Here is an 18,072-nt window from a genome sequence, read left to right on the forward strand (position 1 = left end):
AGTACACATTATATTTTTAGCCTTGCTACGTTGACAAGATTTTCTGTACTACATAATTATCTGCTGGAAACTGAACAATTTTATAATTAATATTTTTCGTGTTTTGCAGATAAGATCAAGATACATCGTGCTATCATCAGAATTTAGAAAGTAAAAATCGAACATTTTAGATTACAATTCTCGAGTAGACGTTTCAGAACCACAATTGTCATCATCGATTGTGATGGAGTAAGCATTGATAATTAATTCAAATTAGAATTAATAAATGTGATAAATAGATAAATGTTAAACAAAAATAAGACAAAATTACTAACTATATAAATAATAGTTATATATAGCGAATTACGATACGCTATACATATAACTATTTATTAATTAATTAATTTAAGAAAAATAAGATTTTCTTGTTTGTACACAGTTGTAAAATTTGTGTTAAATTTAACAGATATCACATGTTCACAGAAATTTTTGTGTTAATTTAACATGATATGGCTATGTTAAATGGAGACACAAATACTGTGTTAATATTTTAGCACAAATTAAATGCAAAACTTTAATATGGTAAAACAATATGTTAAATTCGCACATGAATGTATTAAATAATTAACACAAACATTTTAACGGGGACCGTTTTTAACCACAAAACACAAATTTTTCTACTGTGTGTGTCTGTGTAGAAATATAAAAATTTTCTGATAATTCACAAGATCATTTTTTTCTAGAATATGAAAAAACTATATCGCACATTACCCAACGAAATCAACTTATATGAAGTACCATGGCACAAATTCAATCACGTCGATTTTATATGGGCCAAAAATACTCCAAAACTCGTGTACGAAAGAGTTATCAAGATTATGAGAAACGAGAATTTAAATAATGTTACATCTACGAAATAATGTTACGTTAATAATAGAAATAATAATTAATAAATAAATATTATTTGTATTGTACTCGCTGTTTATTATTGGAAAATTATTGATAAATAAATCTATATAAATTTTAAAAATATTATATTGTCAACTTGAAAAATTTAAATTAATTTAACACGATTAATCAATACATGTTACACGCACACATTTTGTAAATCTCTTGTTTTGCATTTAATTTTCTGTCTTTTATCTTCGATAATCACAGAACTTCTTTTTATTTTAAAATTTGAATGCAAGATAATGTAATATATAATGGAAAAACCAAATTGTCAAAAAAAACAGTGACTAATTATAATTAATTTATATATGATATTAACATTTATACAAATGTTAAGAGTTAAAATGTTAAATATCATAATAATTTATAATTAGTCAAAAATACGTTTTCTTTAAAATAAATAATTAAGATCTAATAAAAATTATAATAATAAGAAATTGTCTATCCCTAATGTTGCGTTTTACGTATATTTTTGTGTAAAGGCATGTCACGCACATATTTGTTGAGTTTATATCGCTATCCTCTTTAGATTTTATCTCGTACTCTTCTTCGATACACAATGTAGATATAAATAATATATATATATACACACACGTCAAAATAATAAACACAAGGTTTCTCAAGGATATCGACACGTATCTCGAATTTAACGCCTATAAAGTTGTTTCAGACGTATGTGAAATGGACGACAGTGAACAGTGAAAGCCGACACTCGCCGTTGATTTATTAAATATTATAAGGTAATTTTTGGAATTTATGCTGATTTTTCTTATCCTCTCTGTCATCGGATTACAAAGTTATTATACGATTTAAAATGCATCTATGACTCACCGATTAATCAGTTTTATATCGACATTTAAACGTCGAGATAATTTTTTTTTAAATTATTTAAAATTTTGTTAACGTGTGTGTCATTATTTTATTATATTATCGTATAGCATTATAAATATTTTTCTTACATTATGATACAAAAGATGATTCTTGCTTTGTAAACTGACATTCTCTTTTGTAAAGATTATTCTTTCTTTTGTTTATAAAACAAAATGTATAAACTATTTATACAAAATTTCGTTATAATACTTATTTAAGAATTGTTCTATATTGCTTCAAAATTTATATAAAATATGTATATATAAATTTATATAACATTTTTATAGAAAATTATATATAATTATATATAATTTATATTTATCAAATTTACATTAAAAATTTATATGTAAATTTATATTATTTTATTTTTTTATTAATATTATTTACATTATTTTATTTTAATATTATTTGTATTATTTTATTTATATTATAATATTTATATTACATTTATTATATATATTAAATTTATATATATATAATTTATATAAATTTACATAAATTTACATGAAATATTGTAATATATTATAGAAATTGTAATCTCTTTTTATAAAATGTTGTCATAATATTTTGTGAAATTTATTCTATCTTTCTTATCTAAAGAAAAAACAAAAAGGATGAATAAGATCGTATTGCCACCCTCGCCAAATTGGTATTTGAGCAATATCCTCGCATGCTCAAAACGAGGAACTTTGGCATGGGGCACCAGGAATTCCATCGTTCTTGCTAGAGATAAAGAACATCAAAGTGATTTACACTATTCACGAATTAACGATGCTTTTAAGGATAGAGTGACATCATTAGCATTCTGTCCTAGGCACGACAGTCCAGAATTACTAATTTCTGGTGGTGATGAGGATAACGTCAAAATCCAGAATACCGATACATAAGTAAGCTCGTATACTTTGAGATACGGGATAATTGCTTTTCGCATAAATGCTGCCTTTCTCCGTTGGTTTTCTATTATCTAGTATCGTGAGAATATAAATGAAAAATTTGTTATTTGTGTCATTTCCGCGTTCACATGCCATTTTCTCATAGAATACGTCAGCTAATACTGTTGCCAAATGTTTCAATCGAGTTCAATCGAGTCAAAATTTGGAATGTGGATACATTAGAATTGGTGTCCACGATCTCCTTTAAGGATGTGAGCAAAACGTTACAAAATAAATTTGAAGTTTTGTACATACAGTATCTTATTTACCATTAAAAATAATTTTTTTATTTAAAAAAATAAAATAATTTCTTAATTATTAATGTAACTATTTTTTTTCATATAGGGTAAATCAATTATAGGAGTTGATTGGTCAATCAAAGATACCAATCTTGCATATGCAATAGATTCAGAGAGCTGTCTAATGTATTACCACGTATCATATCAGACGTCGAAGATAATATGTCTAGGCCAGTTAATTCCTACATGTTTGGCTTCGTGTCCTCACGACTCGAATCTTGTAGCGATAGGTACCAAAACAGGATTAGTTTATATTGTTTAAAAAGAAACAATATTATATGAATTGAAGGGTCACAAGACAGAAATAGTCAGTTTATCATGGTGCCCTTCAGATATGAATGTCTTAAATGGAAACAATAAGAGAGATTTACTTTTAGCTTCTGGCGCAAAAGAACGGTAAAATAAATTTTTTTAATAATATTTTCATCCTCTATATCTCATGTATTGAATTAATTACATATGGGAAATATATGCCCAGATAGCCACAGTAATTATTATGACATCATTTTGATGTCATAATAATTACTGTGGCTATTTGGGTGTAAATATTATATCAAAAAATAAGCAGATAACATCTAAAATACATTATTACCTCTATCTTCGTATCATTTTCTTTTCAAATATTGAAATGAGGGTGCAATTAATAGCCAAACATTCTTTTTCTAGATCTGTGTTTATTTGGAGAGCTGGTAGAGATGGTAAACGCGAGACTGTGATAAATATATCAAAATGGCCACACAAGCAGAAGCCTTATAGACGCAAACACGATAGTGCGATTTAGATTGCAATGTGTTGGGTAGAGCCTGAAGTGCTTTTAACTTCCTCTGTTTGGAATGAAATTCTGTCCTGGGATCTATCTACGTACAAAACCAAACATACTTATCAGTTCTTCCATAAATTGCACAGCAAACAATTGTGTTCTATAACCGCTGTACTCGAAAATGATGCAATATCCGACAATAAGAGAGCAAAGTCCAAGTGAGTAAAAATTGTGTCTCAACGTGATATGTAATGTAAAATTTTGAAGCCCACCGTGTTAATTACATTTCAGACTCACGGTTTGGACTTCGGCGCAAGATGGCTGCATTATATGTTGCAAACGAAACGACGATAATATGGCGACCCTGAAATATAAGATTCCTACGCAAGAAGGCTTTATGTACTGCAAAGAAGCTGATTGGGATGACAATGATTCGGTTATTACATTTCACGTTGGAGACGCGATGTTGCATCGGTGGAATGTGCCTGAATATGAAAACGAAAAATCTTTCAATGATATATTGCAATGGCAGATGCTAAAAGAAAAAATAACAGCGGTAAAAATTATTATTTTTTTAAAGTAATTTGAAATATGAAAATTGTCGAATAATATCATGCAAGTGACTACTGTATCAGGTATCGTTGTTTCCTGGAGATAAATTATCCAAAGTAGCTTTTGGTACTGGAGATGGTCACATTGGCATTTTTGACATAAATAATACACCATTATTTACATTATACAAGCAGCATCATAGAAATGCTATTTATAAGCTTGAATGGGCTAATCTTAAAGAGAATTATTTTTTATTCTCATGTACGGAAGGAGAATTAGTTGCGTTCAAGAAATTCCCGCCACATGATCGTAAGATGTTAAAGCTCGCTATTTTATAACACTCTCTGTTTTGTTATCACAATTTATATTTCAGAATCCATGTCCATAATCAAGGAAGGATGCACGGTATTTGCTTGGAAATCCAATTTGTGCTTAGCGATTGGTTTAGAAAATGGGTATAAATCATAGATTTATTATAAAAAATGATGAAATAATTGCATCAAATACATGGATATTTGTTTTTTCAGATCGATCATGTTTTATGATCAGAAGCTGAGGAAACAATATGCGATAGATATCTTAAGATATATGGTGAATTGTTTGGCTTGGCATCCCGAAAGTACAGTGACAGATAAATGGAAGTCGCCAGCTGCCAATTACTTGGCAGTTGCCTCCGATTGCACTATAGTAATTTTTGATATGTCAGAATTGATAAAGGATCTGGAAAGAATGCTTACAACGGATTGTGAGTGCAAACACAAGATGATAACGACATTAAATGGACACAACAATAAAGTGGTGTGTCTAGCTTGGAGTCCATACTTCAGCAAATACTTAGTTTTCGGTAGTGACGATCATGTTGCACAGGTAAAATATATAGCGTACAAATTATATGATAATTTTAACACACTCACATTACTATTGTATGATTAATTTGTGTCTCATTATACGTCATTTATTAAATTTAAATAAGTTTAATTTTATTAAATTTCTTAAAATTTAGAATTTTTATATGTTAAATGATATACGTATTCCAAATATCACATATTAAATTCTAAAAATTATTTCTAATATAAAATAATAAATGTACACAGGTATGTACATACATAATTATATAAATGTTTTCAAATATTCTTTTTAGGTTTGGAATGTTGAAAAACAGGAACTGATGGGCACATATATGGGTCACAATGGACCGGTGTTATATTGCATGTGGAGTCTCCTGAAACCACAAATTATAATGACCGGCTCGTCGGACTTTATGTTACACTTGTGGAATTATACTTTACCGGCGCAATCGCCGAAGCATCTCTCCGATATTAAAATCGTGAAGAAGAATTTAAAACTAAACAATTTGTCACAAAATCAAACGGATAAACAGCAGAGTAATTCAGTCAATTCAAATCATTGAATAGTCAATCTGACATATATAATATGAGCATAATTGCGTAGTATAATTTCTTAACTTATAATTTACAATGTACAATTACATCGAGATTTTCGATTACAGATTTTCAAACAGTATTGCTGAAGGAAAAAAAGAAAAATTCATATTTTAATGAATATGATAAATTAATAAATGATGGAATTAAAATTTTAACTTTTATCAAAAACGATATTAAATTGGAACAAAAACAATATAAAGAAGATGATAATATTACCAACATATCTCTATTCTCAAAAAAGCATCTTTCAAAACTTGTTGATCATGAACGTAAACATTGAGTTATACATATATGTTATATACATATAGAATTTTTTATTTATAATATATATTTACTAATTAATTACTAATTATTACTTACTAATTACTAATTATTTGTTTACAGAATTAATTCAAGATAGTTCAAATGCCATTACTGAGATGAATATGTGGTATAGCAATTTGGAAAATAATCTCGCTTGCGCGGTTAAAAATCAAGAATTAAATGATTTTCTAGTATCGCTCGCGTCTAGCATTTCTGTAAAGTATGTACAATATTTTTTTTATAAGCAGTTAAGAAAAAATATTTTTTCCAAGTTATAAATATTGATACAATTTTACAGAACATGGAGAGAAATATGCGAAGCGTACGCGCAGCAATTAATAAGTCAAGGCAATGTGAGGAAAGCAGTGTCATATTTTCTTTGTCTAGACAAAATTCACGAAGCCATACAAGCATTTTTAAATGCTAATATGTTTAAAGAGGCTTACGTGCTTGCGAGATACAAATTGGACATCACTGATCCGGTTTTAGAAAACATATTAGAATTATGGTCGGAATGGTGTCTTTTGAATGATCAAATGGAGCAAGCTGCTCATTGGTAAAATAATTAATTTTATATAATTATTGATAATTATTATAAATTTTTATATATTATTTAGTAAATAAAATTATATATTGTATAATACTAAATAATTTTACGTTTGTTATATATATTATATATAAGTTTATATAATTTTATCTAACAATTATATATATATATATATATATATATATATTATGCATATAAATCTACAATAAATATCTATAAATGTATATTCTATATAATATAAAATGTATATATAATATATAAAATTTCTTTCATACATTAATGTATAATATATATTACATATATAAATATCTCTATACATATAATATATAATGTATTTCGTAATTAACAATTACTTATGCAATTTGTGCGGCAACATAATAATATTGTTTTACATAGCCTATGTAATTAAAAAATTATTATTGTAAATTTAATATTGCATATATTATAGTTATGTAGAGTTGAAACAGTACAAAAAGGCGGCAAAAATTCTTGCTCGCCGGAAAGACATACATTATTTGGAGGTAGCGTCTCAATTAGCATTTCTAAACGGTGATGAAGAATATGGAATATCTTTGGTTGTAGACGCGATGATATGTGCTCTTGTCGAATCAGACTGGTCGAAAGCGCGTTCCCTTATCGCGAATTTCCAACAAATTCAGGTAAATTTATATTAAACATATATAGATATAGAATTTATTTACAAATTATCAAACGTAACTTATAAAATATGAATTATAAAATATAAATTATAAAATATAAATTACAAATTATAAAATATAAATTATAAAATATAAATTATAAAATATAAAATATAAATTATAAAATATGAATTATAAAATATGAATTGTAAAATATAAATTATAAAATAAAATTATATAACTATGTCTAAATTATTTCTAAATTTATAAAATATTAAATATTTTGTATCATCTGCAGTGTTTAAATGTACATATCGACGTTTATGAAACCATTATGGAGAGCAAATATGGAGAGCAAACTGAGTTTGATTTAATGCAGACGTGGTTGAAGAAAAGCAACGGACTGTTACAAACTCTTCGAATAAAATACTGTTCAGTTAATATGGCTTCTTACTATAACGCCTTGTGCAAGAATAAAAACAGCATCGCTAATTTAAAAAATAAAACAGAAGAAACAATGGTAAAAAGAGAAACAGAAATTAATATGAAAGATATATATTCCATAAATAATACTTTCAACATTATAACAATACTTGTAATTAATTGAAATGACGTTTTCTCAGATGAAATTGAATGTTAGTTATGAAATCGCTAAAGCAGTTACATGCGACGAAGAAGAGACTCGATTGAAACATTTGGCAACAGTATTAGCTGGCGTATTCTATGAGGAAATGGCATGTAAACGCGGAAATGACACAAATAACAAATTTTTCATTTATATTCTCACGATACTAGATAATAGAAAACCAACGGAGAAGGGCAGCATTTATGCGAAAAGCAATTATCCCGTATCTCAAAGTATACGAGCTTACTTATGTATCGGTATTCTGGATTGGATGCTTAATTATTTGGACAAGTTGTTAGCCGAGGAAGAAACACAATTTGTGGATTTACTATTAAATTTGCTTAGCGCTGTCATAAATAAAGCGGTTTTCTCTCATCAAGATCGAATTGATAGACTTATTAACCTGGAGAACCAAATTTCGAATATTTTTTGTTAGTTTTTTCTTTTTTAATTTTGTAATTTGTTATAAATTCATATAGCATATGCGTATTAATTGCATATATAATTATTGATTTGCTAATAATTACATATAGCGTTGATTTGTTCCAATTTAATATTTTTTTATTTTTTACATATAATTTACATTTTAAATATTGCAGTGACTTTCAATACTGATGCCGATGAAAATGATATGTATAAGAAAATTGAGGAGGAGATCAATAAACTGAAACTTGAGGAAAAGGTATTCAGAGAGGAACGAGTTTACATACCGAATTCCAAATTTATTTTCGATAAAGCTCGTTCACTTGTTCACAAATTAAGTAATGTTAATCATAATCGATTTTTACATACTTTATCAGAACTGTCTGAACAGTTAAATAGTTAAAAGCAGACGAGATATAATTTATTTGTATCAAGAAAGTTTGTCAAAAAAGTTTGAGAATATAACTCAGAAAATACAATATAAATTATAACAAGTCTTATTAGCTCACATGAACTATAAAGTAAAACATGCAAGCAGAAAAATATATTAACGGTTTTACATTTATTAAAAATCATCAAATGTGTTGTTACAAATTATACGTGTAAATTTTTGATTATTCTAAAGTAAAGTTTATAAAAATATATTTCTGTTCATGATTTTTTTGTCAACTTATCATAAATATTTCAAAAATAATGGTAGTCATTGCAAAGCTACCCTGATCTATACGTCATCTATACATATATCCTCTCATACATATTGTATATATATATATTTATTCATTTATTGGTAATAATTTTTTATTAAAATAAAAATAATAAATTTAGATTGCAATCTGACTTATTAATGCACTCATTCTAAATTAAATAATATATTAAATAAAAATAATATAATTATATATATAAAATATATATATATATATATAAGTATATTATACATATATAATTAATTTTAATATTTAACAAATAAACGATGCATTATATAAAATTTGCGTTACAATTAAAATAAAAAATTGCGGAAAAGTTTTTTTCCGGTATGTTTGCTATTTAAATTCGAGAATATTTTCTTAATCATTTTTCGAACAGAACATCGAAGATATGACAATTACGAAATTAAGAGAAATCTCAAATTTAAAATACAATTTAAATTTTCACTAATAACCCGAATGATTAGTGCATCGATTTTAATGAAAACTAACTTTTATTAGTATTTATTAAAATAATTTATTAAAATAAAATAAATTTTAAATTAAAATTTAATTAATTACAATTTAATTAATTTTGATAAAACATCAAAACAAATTTTTGTTCCGCGCAGAATAAATCGATGTCACATAAAAATTAATTTTCAAAATAAATCAAATAAAATTAATTTTCAGTGGAAAATTAAATTTCAAATAAATCAAATAAAATCAATTTTTATTGAGACAATGGCATACTATAGTCCACTCTTGTCAGTTTATTTTAAAGATATGATTTGAAAATCTAATAAATATTGTATACCGAGTGTTTTGCCTTTGCCAAGAAAGACCCAGTCAGCGGAGCTGCATAAAAAACCGTGTTGCAGTAATATTGGTAAAGAATCGTTGCTACCTGGGATACGATGTAACGTCAAAAGATAACCATCCTCCGTCGTTACAACATGAGCTTCTGCGGGATAACCCGCTCTCCTTATCATTTCCAGCTGGAAAAAAGAATCGATAAAAAAGGCGTTCTCAAAACTGAAAATCTAAATATAATATAATTTATGCAATAAAATTCGTACGAATTTATTTTCTAAATAATAGAACCATTTTCTACATTAAATATGCAGAATGCATTTTATTTCTGCATTAAACATCAATATCTAATTACTTAATATGAAAGAAATAACTGTCGCAAAAGTCGGAATAAAATCAGAAAAAGGTCATTAATAATATAACTATCTAAAATATGTCGGATAATTTTTTTTAGAAAATATTATATTTGCATAATTAAGTTAAGAAATAAATAAATGGTCAAAACTTATGTTGTTCGAAATGACGCTGAGGTTTGTTACAAACACTTATTGTTATATATATATATATATATATATATATATATATATATATATATATATATTATTTGTTTGAAGTCTGTAACAATAAACGCGTATTTATATTGGTTGTTTCTTATAATGTAAATATCTGTACATTGTGGTTGTTTGTGACATATATTAATAAATAAATAAATAAATATATATATATATATATATATGTATATATATATATATATATATATATATATATATATATTGTCTACAGTACTTCTCGACTGTTTAATTTGTTGTAATATTACATATACTAATATATATATATATATATATATATATATATATATATATATTGTCTACAGTTCTTCTCGACTGTTTAATTTGTTGTAATATTACATATACTAATATATATATATATATAAAGTATTATATACACATGTGAGTATTGCCGTATAACTATTTGTGCGTATTATACGAATACTTGACAAAATAAATAAAAATAATTTCAAAGATAAAATTATATATTTACCTGGATTGCCAAACCAAATGTGTAAGCAGAGTATAATTATTGTCCATATAGTGTTATGTTGTTGTAAAAACATGTAAACCCAATCTGTTTGCAACGCAGATACATATTGCCAACCACTACATTTGTTCATAATATAATGTGTTTTCTTTAGTCTGTCGAAGAATAATAAGTGTGAATTTATAATAAAAATAATTATAATAGAGAATTAATATGATACATTAAAAAATTATAATTTATGATAAATAATAAAAAACATACATAAAAAACTTAACATACCGGCGACTGAATAAGATTTGTATTTATTTGATTCGGTTCCATCCATGATTTTTAAGAGTCAAAACTTATAATAATTTTGTCGAGTACATATTTTATTGATTTTGCGTCTTTTTTGCACCAAAAATTCTTATTAACACGATTATTTCTCCAAATGGATAAATGTTCAGATTGCATGGACAATATTGGATGCTGGAGATATTCATGTTTCAACAACTTTAATATTTCTTGCACGATATTGTCTATAAATTTATCTATATACAACATAGTAATACCCTTATTGGGATGACAATATTGTAATATTACGACAATTAAATACTCCAAATGCTGCGTATGATTGGGTTTTGCTACAATTTTTTTTTATGTAAAGAATGAATATCTTGATACAGATATCGAAATATATTTATGCTATAGTATCTTTCTGTTAAATTGCGTTGGCTGAAAAATGTACATATTGTAAAATTATTACAGAATAATCAATTAAACATAACAATGATTTTTTAAAATACATTAAGTCACACACATACCGTAAATCTTGTGTTGATATATATTTCTAGTAAGTTCATCATATAAAATCAACAAATTTAAAGGTTCTTTTGCATGCTTTTTTCCATGCAGATTGAATAATTTTGTAGTATATTTTCTGTGTAGATTACAGTAATAATACATCTGAGACATACGAGACACATCAAGCCAAAAATATTCCGTGCATTTCAATCCGTTTTTTAAATTTTTAATATTTATGTCATCAAATTCAAAGCCTATTTTGTCTTTAAAAAATAGCTGTGCAGTAGGCCATCTAAAATTGAAAACACAAAACACTTTAAAAAATTTTCAAAAATCATACTAAGAAAATTAACTCATCATCCCATATTATATATTCAAATTAAATTGAAGAAACTGATGATGCTCAATGATTCTTACAATTAGATTCCGGAAATTCTAAAATGTTAATAGAGTCTGCAAAAAACGGTAAACGTTTGCGCAAAATACAATTTTAACATACATACATATTTACGTATGCTATATATTTTGATTTGTTTTATACAGTGTTTTATTCCGACAAACTGAAATTTTATGTTTAATAGCGATCTTGTAATGAAGTGTTAAATAATAAGAAAATTTGTATTCTATTTTATTACTGCATCATAGCGCTATGAAATATGTAATTGATAGTACACATATATAATGGCCGTTCCATAATACAACGTAGTGTCGTAGGCCGTAGTCGTAAGAAATTGACAAACCACAGTCGACTTCGATTATTTCGAAAATAATCAATTGTGTCAATTTCTTTCTATTACCTACAATACTTCGTTATAGAACGGCCTTAAAGGCCATAAGTCGACACAATATCTGCAAAAATTTTGCGAATTTAAAAAGGCTCGGTATAAATATGTTTCAAAATATCTTAAATTCATTTAGATATATTTTAAATGTCGGAATATTATTTTAAATTATTCAAAAAGGCAATATTTTGCGTAAAGTTATTTAAATATATTTTTCGCCAAGTTCTTGCAAAGTTTCTTTATATGTGATGAGTCCATCAAGTAAAATAACAAAAAAGTTTATACATAAAGAAACTTACCTCTAAGCATATTTTTTCTTCCAGAGAGTTTTATAATGGGATATCCACTGAAATTTCTTGCACGTGGAACTAAAATTCTTAACGTCGCTCAAACTAATGGTTTCGTTTTCTAGAATACATAATATATAATTTCGTTAGATAAATCCTGTATCGTGATCATTATATAATAATATAAAAATAACTTGCAATTTTAATTTTAACAAATCAAATGATATTCTATGTACCAATCTCGCTTTGTAGAAAGCACGTGGCTTACTGCGTCGTGAACTGCCGTAAACTGGGAATGACAAAATGTTTCGGGGAAGAGAAATAGGGAAGGGGAGGGGATAAAATAAAAATATAATATATATATTTCTTTTATTTTTCACTCGAGTTTCAGTTTCCACTATGATCTTTCTTGGACTTGACCCGGAGGTTTTTTATTTATTCTCAAAATTATCTTCTTTTCTATGTGTTTTTGATAAGTGCATAACCATAATAATTGTATACTAAAAATCATATTTTTTCTGTTCTTGTTCCATTGGCGAGATCTGACAAAGGGACACATATTCTAAAGGTAAAAGATAAAGGTTGCAATAAAAGTGAAACTATGACGAATAGTATACAGTAGTTACTTTGTATTGGCTAGGATTCTTTTCTTTGTTCCCCCAACTCGTCTCTCGAAGCATTTTGGTCATTTCCAGTCTATGGCTGTCCACGATGCAGTAAACCACGTGCTTTCTACAAAGCGGAGTTGGTGCATAGAATATCATTCGATTCGTTAAGATAAAAACTGCAAGTTATTTTTATATTATTATATAATGATCACGATACAGGATTTGTCTAACAAAATTATATTAAGTATTCTGGAAAACGAAACCATTAGTTTGAGCGACGTTAAGAATTTTAGTTCCACGTGCATGAAATTTCAGTGGATATCTCACTATGAAACTCTCTGGAAGAAAAAATATGCTCAGAGGTAAGTTTCTTTATGTATGAACTTTTTTGTTATTTTACTTGATGGACACATTATATAAAAAGGAACTTTGCAAAAACCTGGCGAAAAATATATTTAAATAACTTTACGCAAAATACTGCCTTTTTGAAGAATTAAATAATAATATTCTGACATTTAAAATATATCTAAATGAATTTATAAGATATTTTAAAATTTATTTATACCTAGCCTTTTTAAATTTGCAAAATTTTTGCAGGTATTGTGTTGTTTTAAAACATGACTTGATTAGACTTTCTGAATAAAATTGTGCAAATTAAAAAAATTGCAGCTGAAAGTTATAAAGAAAAAAGTTTGTTTAGCATTAAAAGATTTATGAAAGACGATCTACACTTCATTCCTCTCAGCCAATAGAGCCACACGCGATGTTATTGCGACAATTAAGAAAGAAAGAAAATTTGGAAACTAAGGAATTTGTATCCTATGGTTGGGATCTCAGAAATTCCTCTTTGTTCCTTCTCCTAACTTCCCCTGTAAAGAAATTCTTACAGGAGAAGTTAGGAGAAGGAACAAAGAGGAATTTCTGAGATCCCAACCATAGAATACAAATTCCTTAGTTTCCAAATTTTCTTTCTTTCTTAATTGTCGCAATAACATCGCGTGTGGCTCTATTGACTGAGAGGAATGAAGTGTAGATCGTAATTTAAAAATAAAAAAGCCGACTTAATATTCTTATTATTGTTTCGATTTATGAAAGATTTTCACTTTTATAAAAAACTATTTTTGAAGAAATAATTTTTTGGTGTATAAGAATAATTGTAAGAATAAATTTTTGTTATAATAAGAATAATTTTTTGTTATATTATCGATATCTACTCGTGCAATGATAAGAATAATAATATAACTGTTAATAAGATATAAATTTAATAAGGTAATAATTTTAATAGAGTATAACAATATAATTCAGAAACAAACTCGAAAACTTAAAAAATAATTATTTTATACAAAAAAGTATACATTTTAATTATAACTCCATCAGTAGAGAAATTTCTAAGCTCGCATCTAGAATTTCACACATGCAAAAAAGTTTCCCTGTTAGCGCTTTAAATTATTCTTCTGTACCCATCGAAATAAAGTGTTTTCATTTCTTCCATTTGTCACGTGTGTACGATAAAAATAACTTACAATTAATAAAAAAAATACATTTCTTGAATTCTTTAAATATCGTAATTTAATTTTAGCGCGACGAATCGTACAATAATCAATGAATAAACACACGTATTTTAAAAATTTCAAACTATCAATAATGGTTCGAGAGAGAAAGAAAATCGCGCCGCGCGGGCTTACTTATATATATACTACCCATATTTGAAGAATTGCAAGAAAGTTTCGTGTGTATGAAATTAGCCTCTTAATTTTTAATTTTTAATGTTTTTATAGTTGTTCCAGATTGTTCTATGTTTGTTCTACATTGTTCCAGAGTTATAAATGTAAACCCCAAAAAACAAAAGAACAAACGCAAAAAAACGGTTTTTTTTAACGGCCCCTCATTTTTTGAAAAATCCAATTTTTGTTGTTGTTCTGGAATATGTTCTAGTTGTTCTAAACATTGTTTTAAAGTACAAATTCTCCGAAAGATGTATTTACAAAGATATAGCAAAAAATGTTTTTTTTTATAGTGGCCCCCCATTTTTTGGTATTTCATTAATAACTGTTAGATTAAATACGCTAACAGAATACTTTCTCCTAAAAATAAAGAAACACTCAATTAGGAATGAATAATCTGTATGCCAGAGCAGATTTGAGAATGTAAGAATTAATTATTAAGAGGGCGATTTTCAAATGTAATTACTTAATTACTACTAAATAAATATTACAGCTCAATAATCGACTTTATAATATTTTTGGAGAGAACTCACTGAGAGAATTCTCTTTAATACAATATAAACAACAATTATGTAAATTATTGGTAACCTAACATTTGTAATGTATATATAAAACCTTTAAAAAAAGGTAAAAAAAGGCGACCAGTTAAGGGCACGCCATTAACAAAAATTATCCATTGCAAACCCATGTAGAATCCTATCCTATTGCAAACCCATGTAGAATCCTATGAAAAATTAATCATTGCAAACCCATGTAGAATCCTAGGCAAAATTAACCATTGCAAACCCATGTAGAATCGTACCCATTGCAAACCTATGTAGAATCCTATGAAAAATTAACCATTGCAAACTCATGTAGAATCCTATGAAAAATTAACCATTGCAAACCCATGTAGAATTGTATTAAAAATTATCCATTGCAAACTTATGTAGAATCCTACATTGCAAACCCATGTACAATAGAATTGTATGAAAAATTATCGATTATAAACCCATGTACAATCGTAACAAAAGTAATGAAATAAAAAAAAAATTGCGCCAAGTGAAAGTAGAAACTTGTACCAGTGGAAAATTAAAGTTGCAGACATATATAGAGTCGTATAATGAATCAGTAAAAATTTAAATTTGCAAATGTAGAATCGTACCATAAAAAAACTTATCTTTTAAAAAAAAAGATAAACAAGATGCCAAGTCCATGCGCCATGTGAAAAAGAAATAAAAAAATTTTAGTTAAAAAAACTGGGCGCGCTGCTAAGTTTCCAAATTACAATGCACCTTAAAGTAACATTAATTAATTTAAACACAAAACATATTTTAACTGTAATGAGTTTAAAAGTAACAATTTAATTTTAATATTGTTAGAATATTATTTAGCAGCGCTCCCAGTTTTTTTAACTAAAATTTTTTTATTTCTTTTTTACATGGCGCATGGACTTGGCATCTTGTTTATCTTTTCTTTTTTAAAAGATAAGTTTTTTTATGGTACGATTCTACATTTGCAAATTTAAATTTTTACTGATTCATTATACGACTCTATATATGTCTGCAACTTTAATTTTCCACTGGTACAAGTTTCTACTTTCACTTGGCGCAATTTTTTTTTTTATTTCATTACTTTTGTTACGATTGTACATGGGTTTATAATCGATAATTTTTCATACAATTCTATTGTACATGGGTTTGCAATGTAGGATTCTACATAAGTTTGCAATGGATAATTTTTAATACAATTCTACATGGGTTTGCAATGGTTAATTTTTCATAAGATTCTACATGAGTTTGCAATGGTTAATTTTTCATAGGATTCTACATGGGTTTGCAATGGTTAATTTTGCCTAGGATTCTACATGGGTTTGCAATGATTAATTTTTCATAGGATTCTACATGGGTTTGCAATAGGATAGGATTCTACATGGGTTTGCAATGGATAATTTTTGTTAATGGCGTGCCCTTAACTGGTCGCCTTTTTTTACCTTTTTTTAAAGGTGAGTTTTTAGAGATATTATTAACATGAATTATAATATGGATTAAAATGACGTTAGAATTTTAGATTGTGAAAGCAATTATTACAAAAGATTAATATCAGAAACAATACACATTAAACAACAAAAAAACAGTTTGAATCTTATAAATGATATTGCTTTATTGGACAAGACATATTTCCCGATTTTAGACAAAATAAACGAAATATAAATAAATTTCACCTTTTTCTAAATAATATATATAAAGCTCATGAGAGACATACTGCGTATACAATCAGCCTAAAAGTCGATAAAGAATAACACATTATAATGGAGATCGAGGCAAATAATAAAAATATAAAAGTGTTTATTTTTTTATTATAGAGAAAATTATCAGACTATTAATAAATATTTATATATATATATATATATATATATATATAATCAAACACAATAAAATAAAACATAGTATTACGAAAATCGCGAAAATATTTTTCGTCAAATTTTTTGAACAGTTCCTGTTTATGTGATGACTTAATCAAGTAAAATAACAAAAAAGTTAGAACTAACCAATCTCCATTGTGACTGTTATAATTTTTAGTTATAATTGTATAATCTTTGCTATCAATGCTAAGCAATTATTGCTGTTTTAACTATCAATTTTGCTGCAGAAGTCATATTATACTAACTCCAGAATCATAATTACACCAAGCAAATATTTTAAAAAATATGGAAGATATTAAAAAATGTTTCAGACAATAATTTTATGGCTTCGAAAGGAACATACCATGTCTCTTCGAAGCCATTAAATTTTTGTCTGAAACATTTATTCATATCTTCCATACCTTTTAAAATATTTGCCTAGAACAATTAAAGTGAATCATCCTGTACATAGTGTAGAAATTTATGTTTATTAACTAAAATAAAAATATCATATTGCTATAAATATAATTTTATTAGAATCACAATCACAACCATTTTCACTATCCGTATCCGAGTAATGACTAATAGCCAATCAAACGTTCGCGCGTATAAAAAAAACTTAGCCTTAGCATGCTAAATGTTTTAGC

At 26.7% G+C, this 18,072-nt stretch overlaps 1 protein-coding gene and 1 long non-coding RNA gene across 2 annotated transcripts; one reads left to right on the top strand and one right to left on the bottom strand.

Moving 5' to 3' along the window:
• Window positions 1-1,608: 1,608 nt before the first annotated feature.
• Window positions 1,609-9,086, top strand: LOC114944599 (gem-associated protein 5-like). The gene is given in 17 exon segments (XM_085485765.1): window positions 1,609-1,670; window positions 2,401-2,660; window positions 2,879-2,944; window positions 3,078-3,427; window positions 3,698-4,009; window positions 4,083-4,347; window positions 4,427-4,652; window positions 4,717-4,798; window positions 4,871-5,210; window positions 5,485-5,728; window positions 5,854-6,057; window positions 6,173-6,311; window positions 6,390-6,647; window positions 7,087-7,297; window positions 7,575-7,796; window positions 7,900-8,332; window positions 8,501-9,086. Coding segments are annotated over 16 exon segments (3,825 nt in total). The 5' UTR covers window positions 1,609-1,670; window positions 2,401-2,414; the 3' UTR covers window positions 8,728-9,086.
• Window positions 9,087-11,234: 2,148 nt separating this feature from the next.
• LOC114944570 (uncharacterized) lies at window positions 11,235-12,993 on the bottom strand. The gene is made up of 4 exons (XR_003822216.1): window positions 12,947-12,993; window positions 12,723-12,831; window positions 11,662-11,933; window positions 11,235-11,572 (listed from the first exon to the last, which is right to left on the bottom strand). It is a non-coding gene; the product is annotated as an uncharacterized LOC114944570 (long non-coding RNA).
• Between the last annotated feature and the right edge of the window lie 5,079 nt (window positions 12,994-18,072).

The sequence above is a fragment of the Nylanderia fulva genome, unplaced genomic scaffold, assembly GCF_048542155.1.
Source record: "Nylanderia fulva isolate GAGA-0341 unplaced genomic scaffold, ASM4854215v1 Scaffold39, whole genome shotgun sequence".
Classification (NCBI taxonomy): domain Eukaryota; kingdom Metazoa; phylum Arthropoda; class Insecta; order Hymenoptera; family Formicidae; genus Nylanderia; species Nylanderia fulva.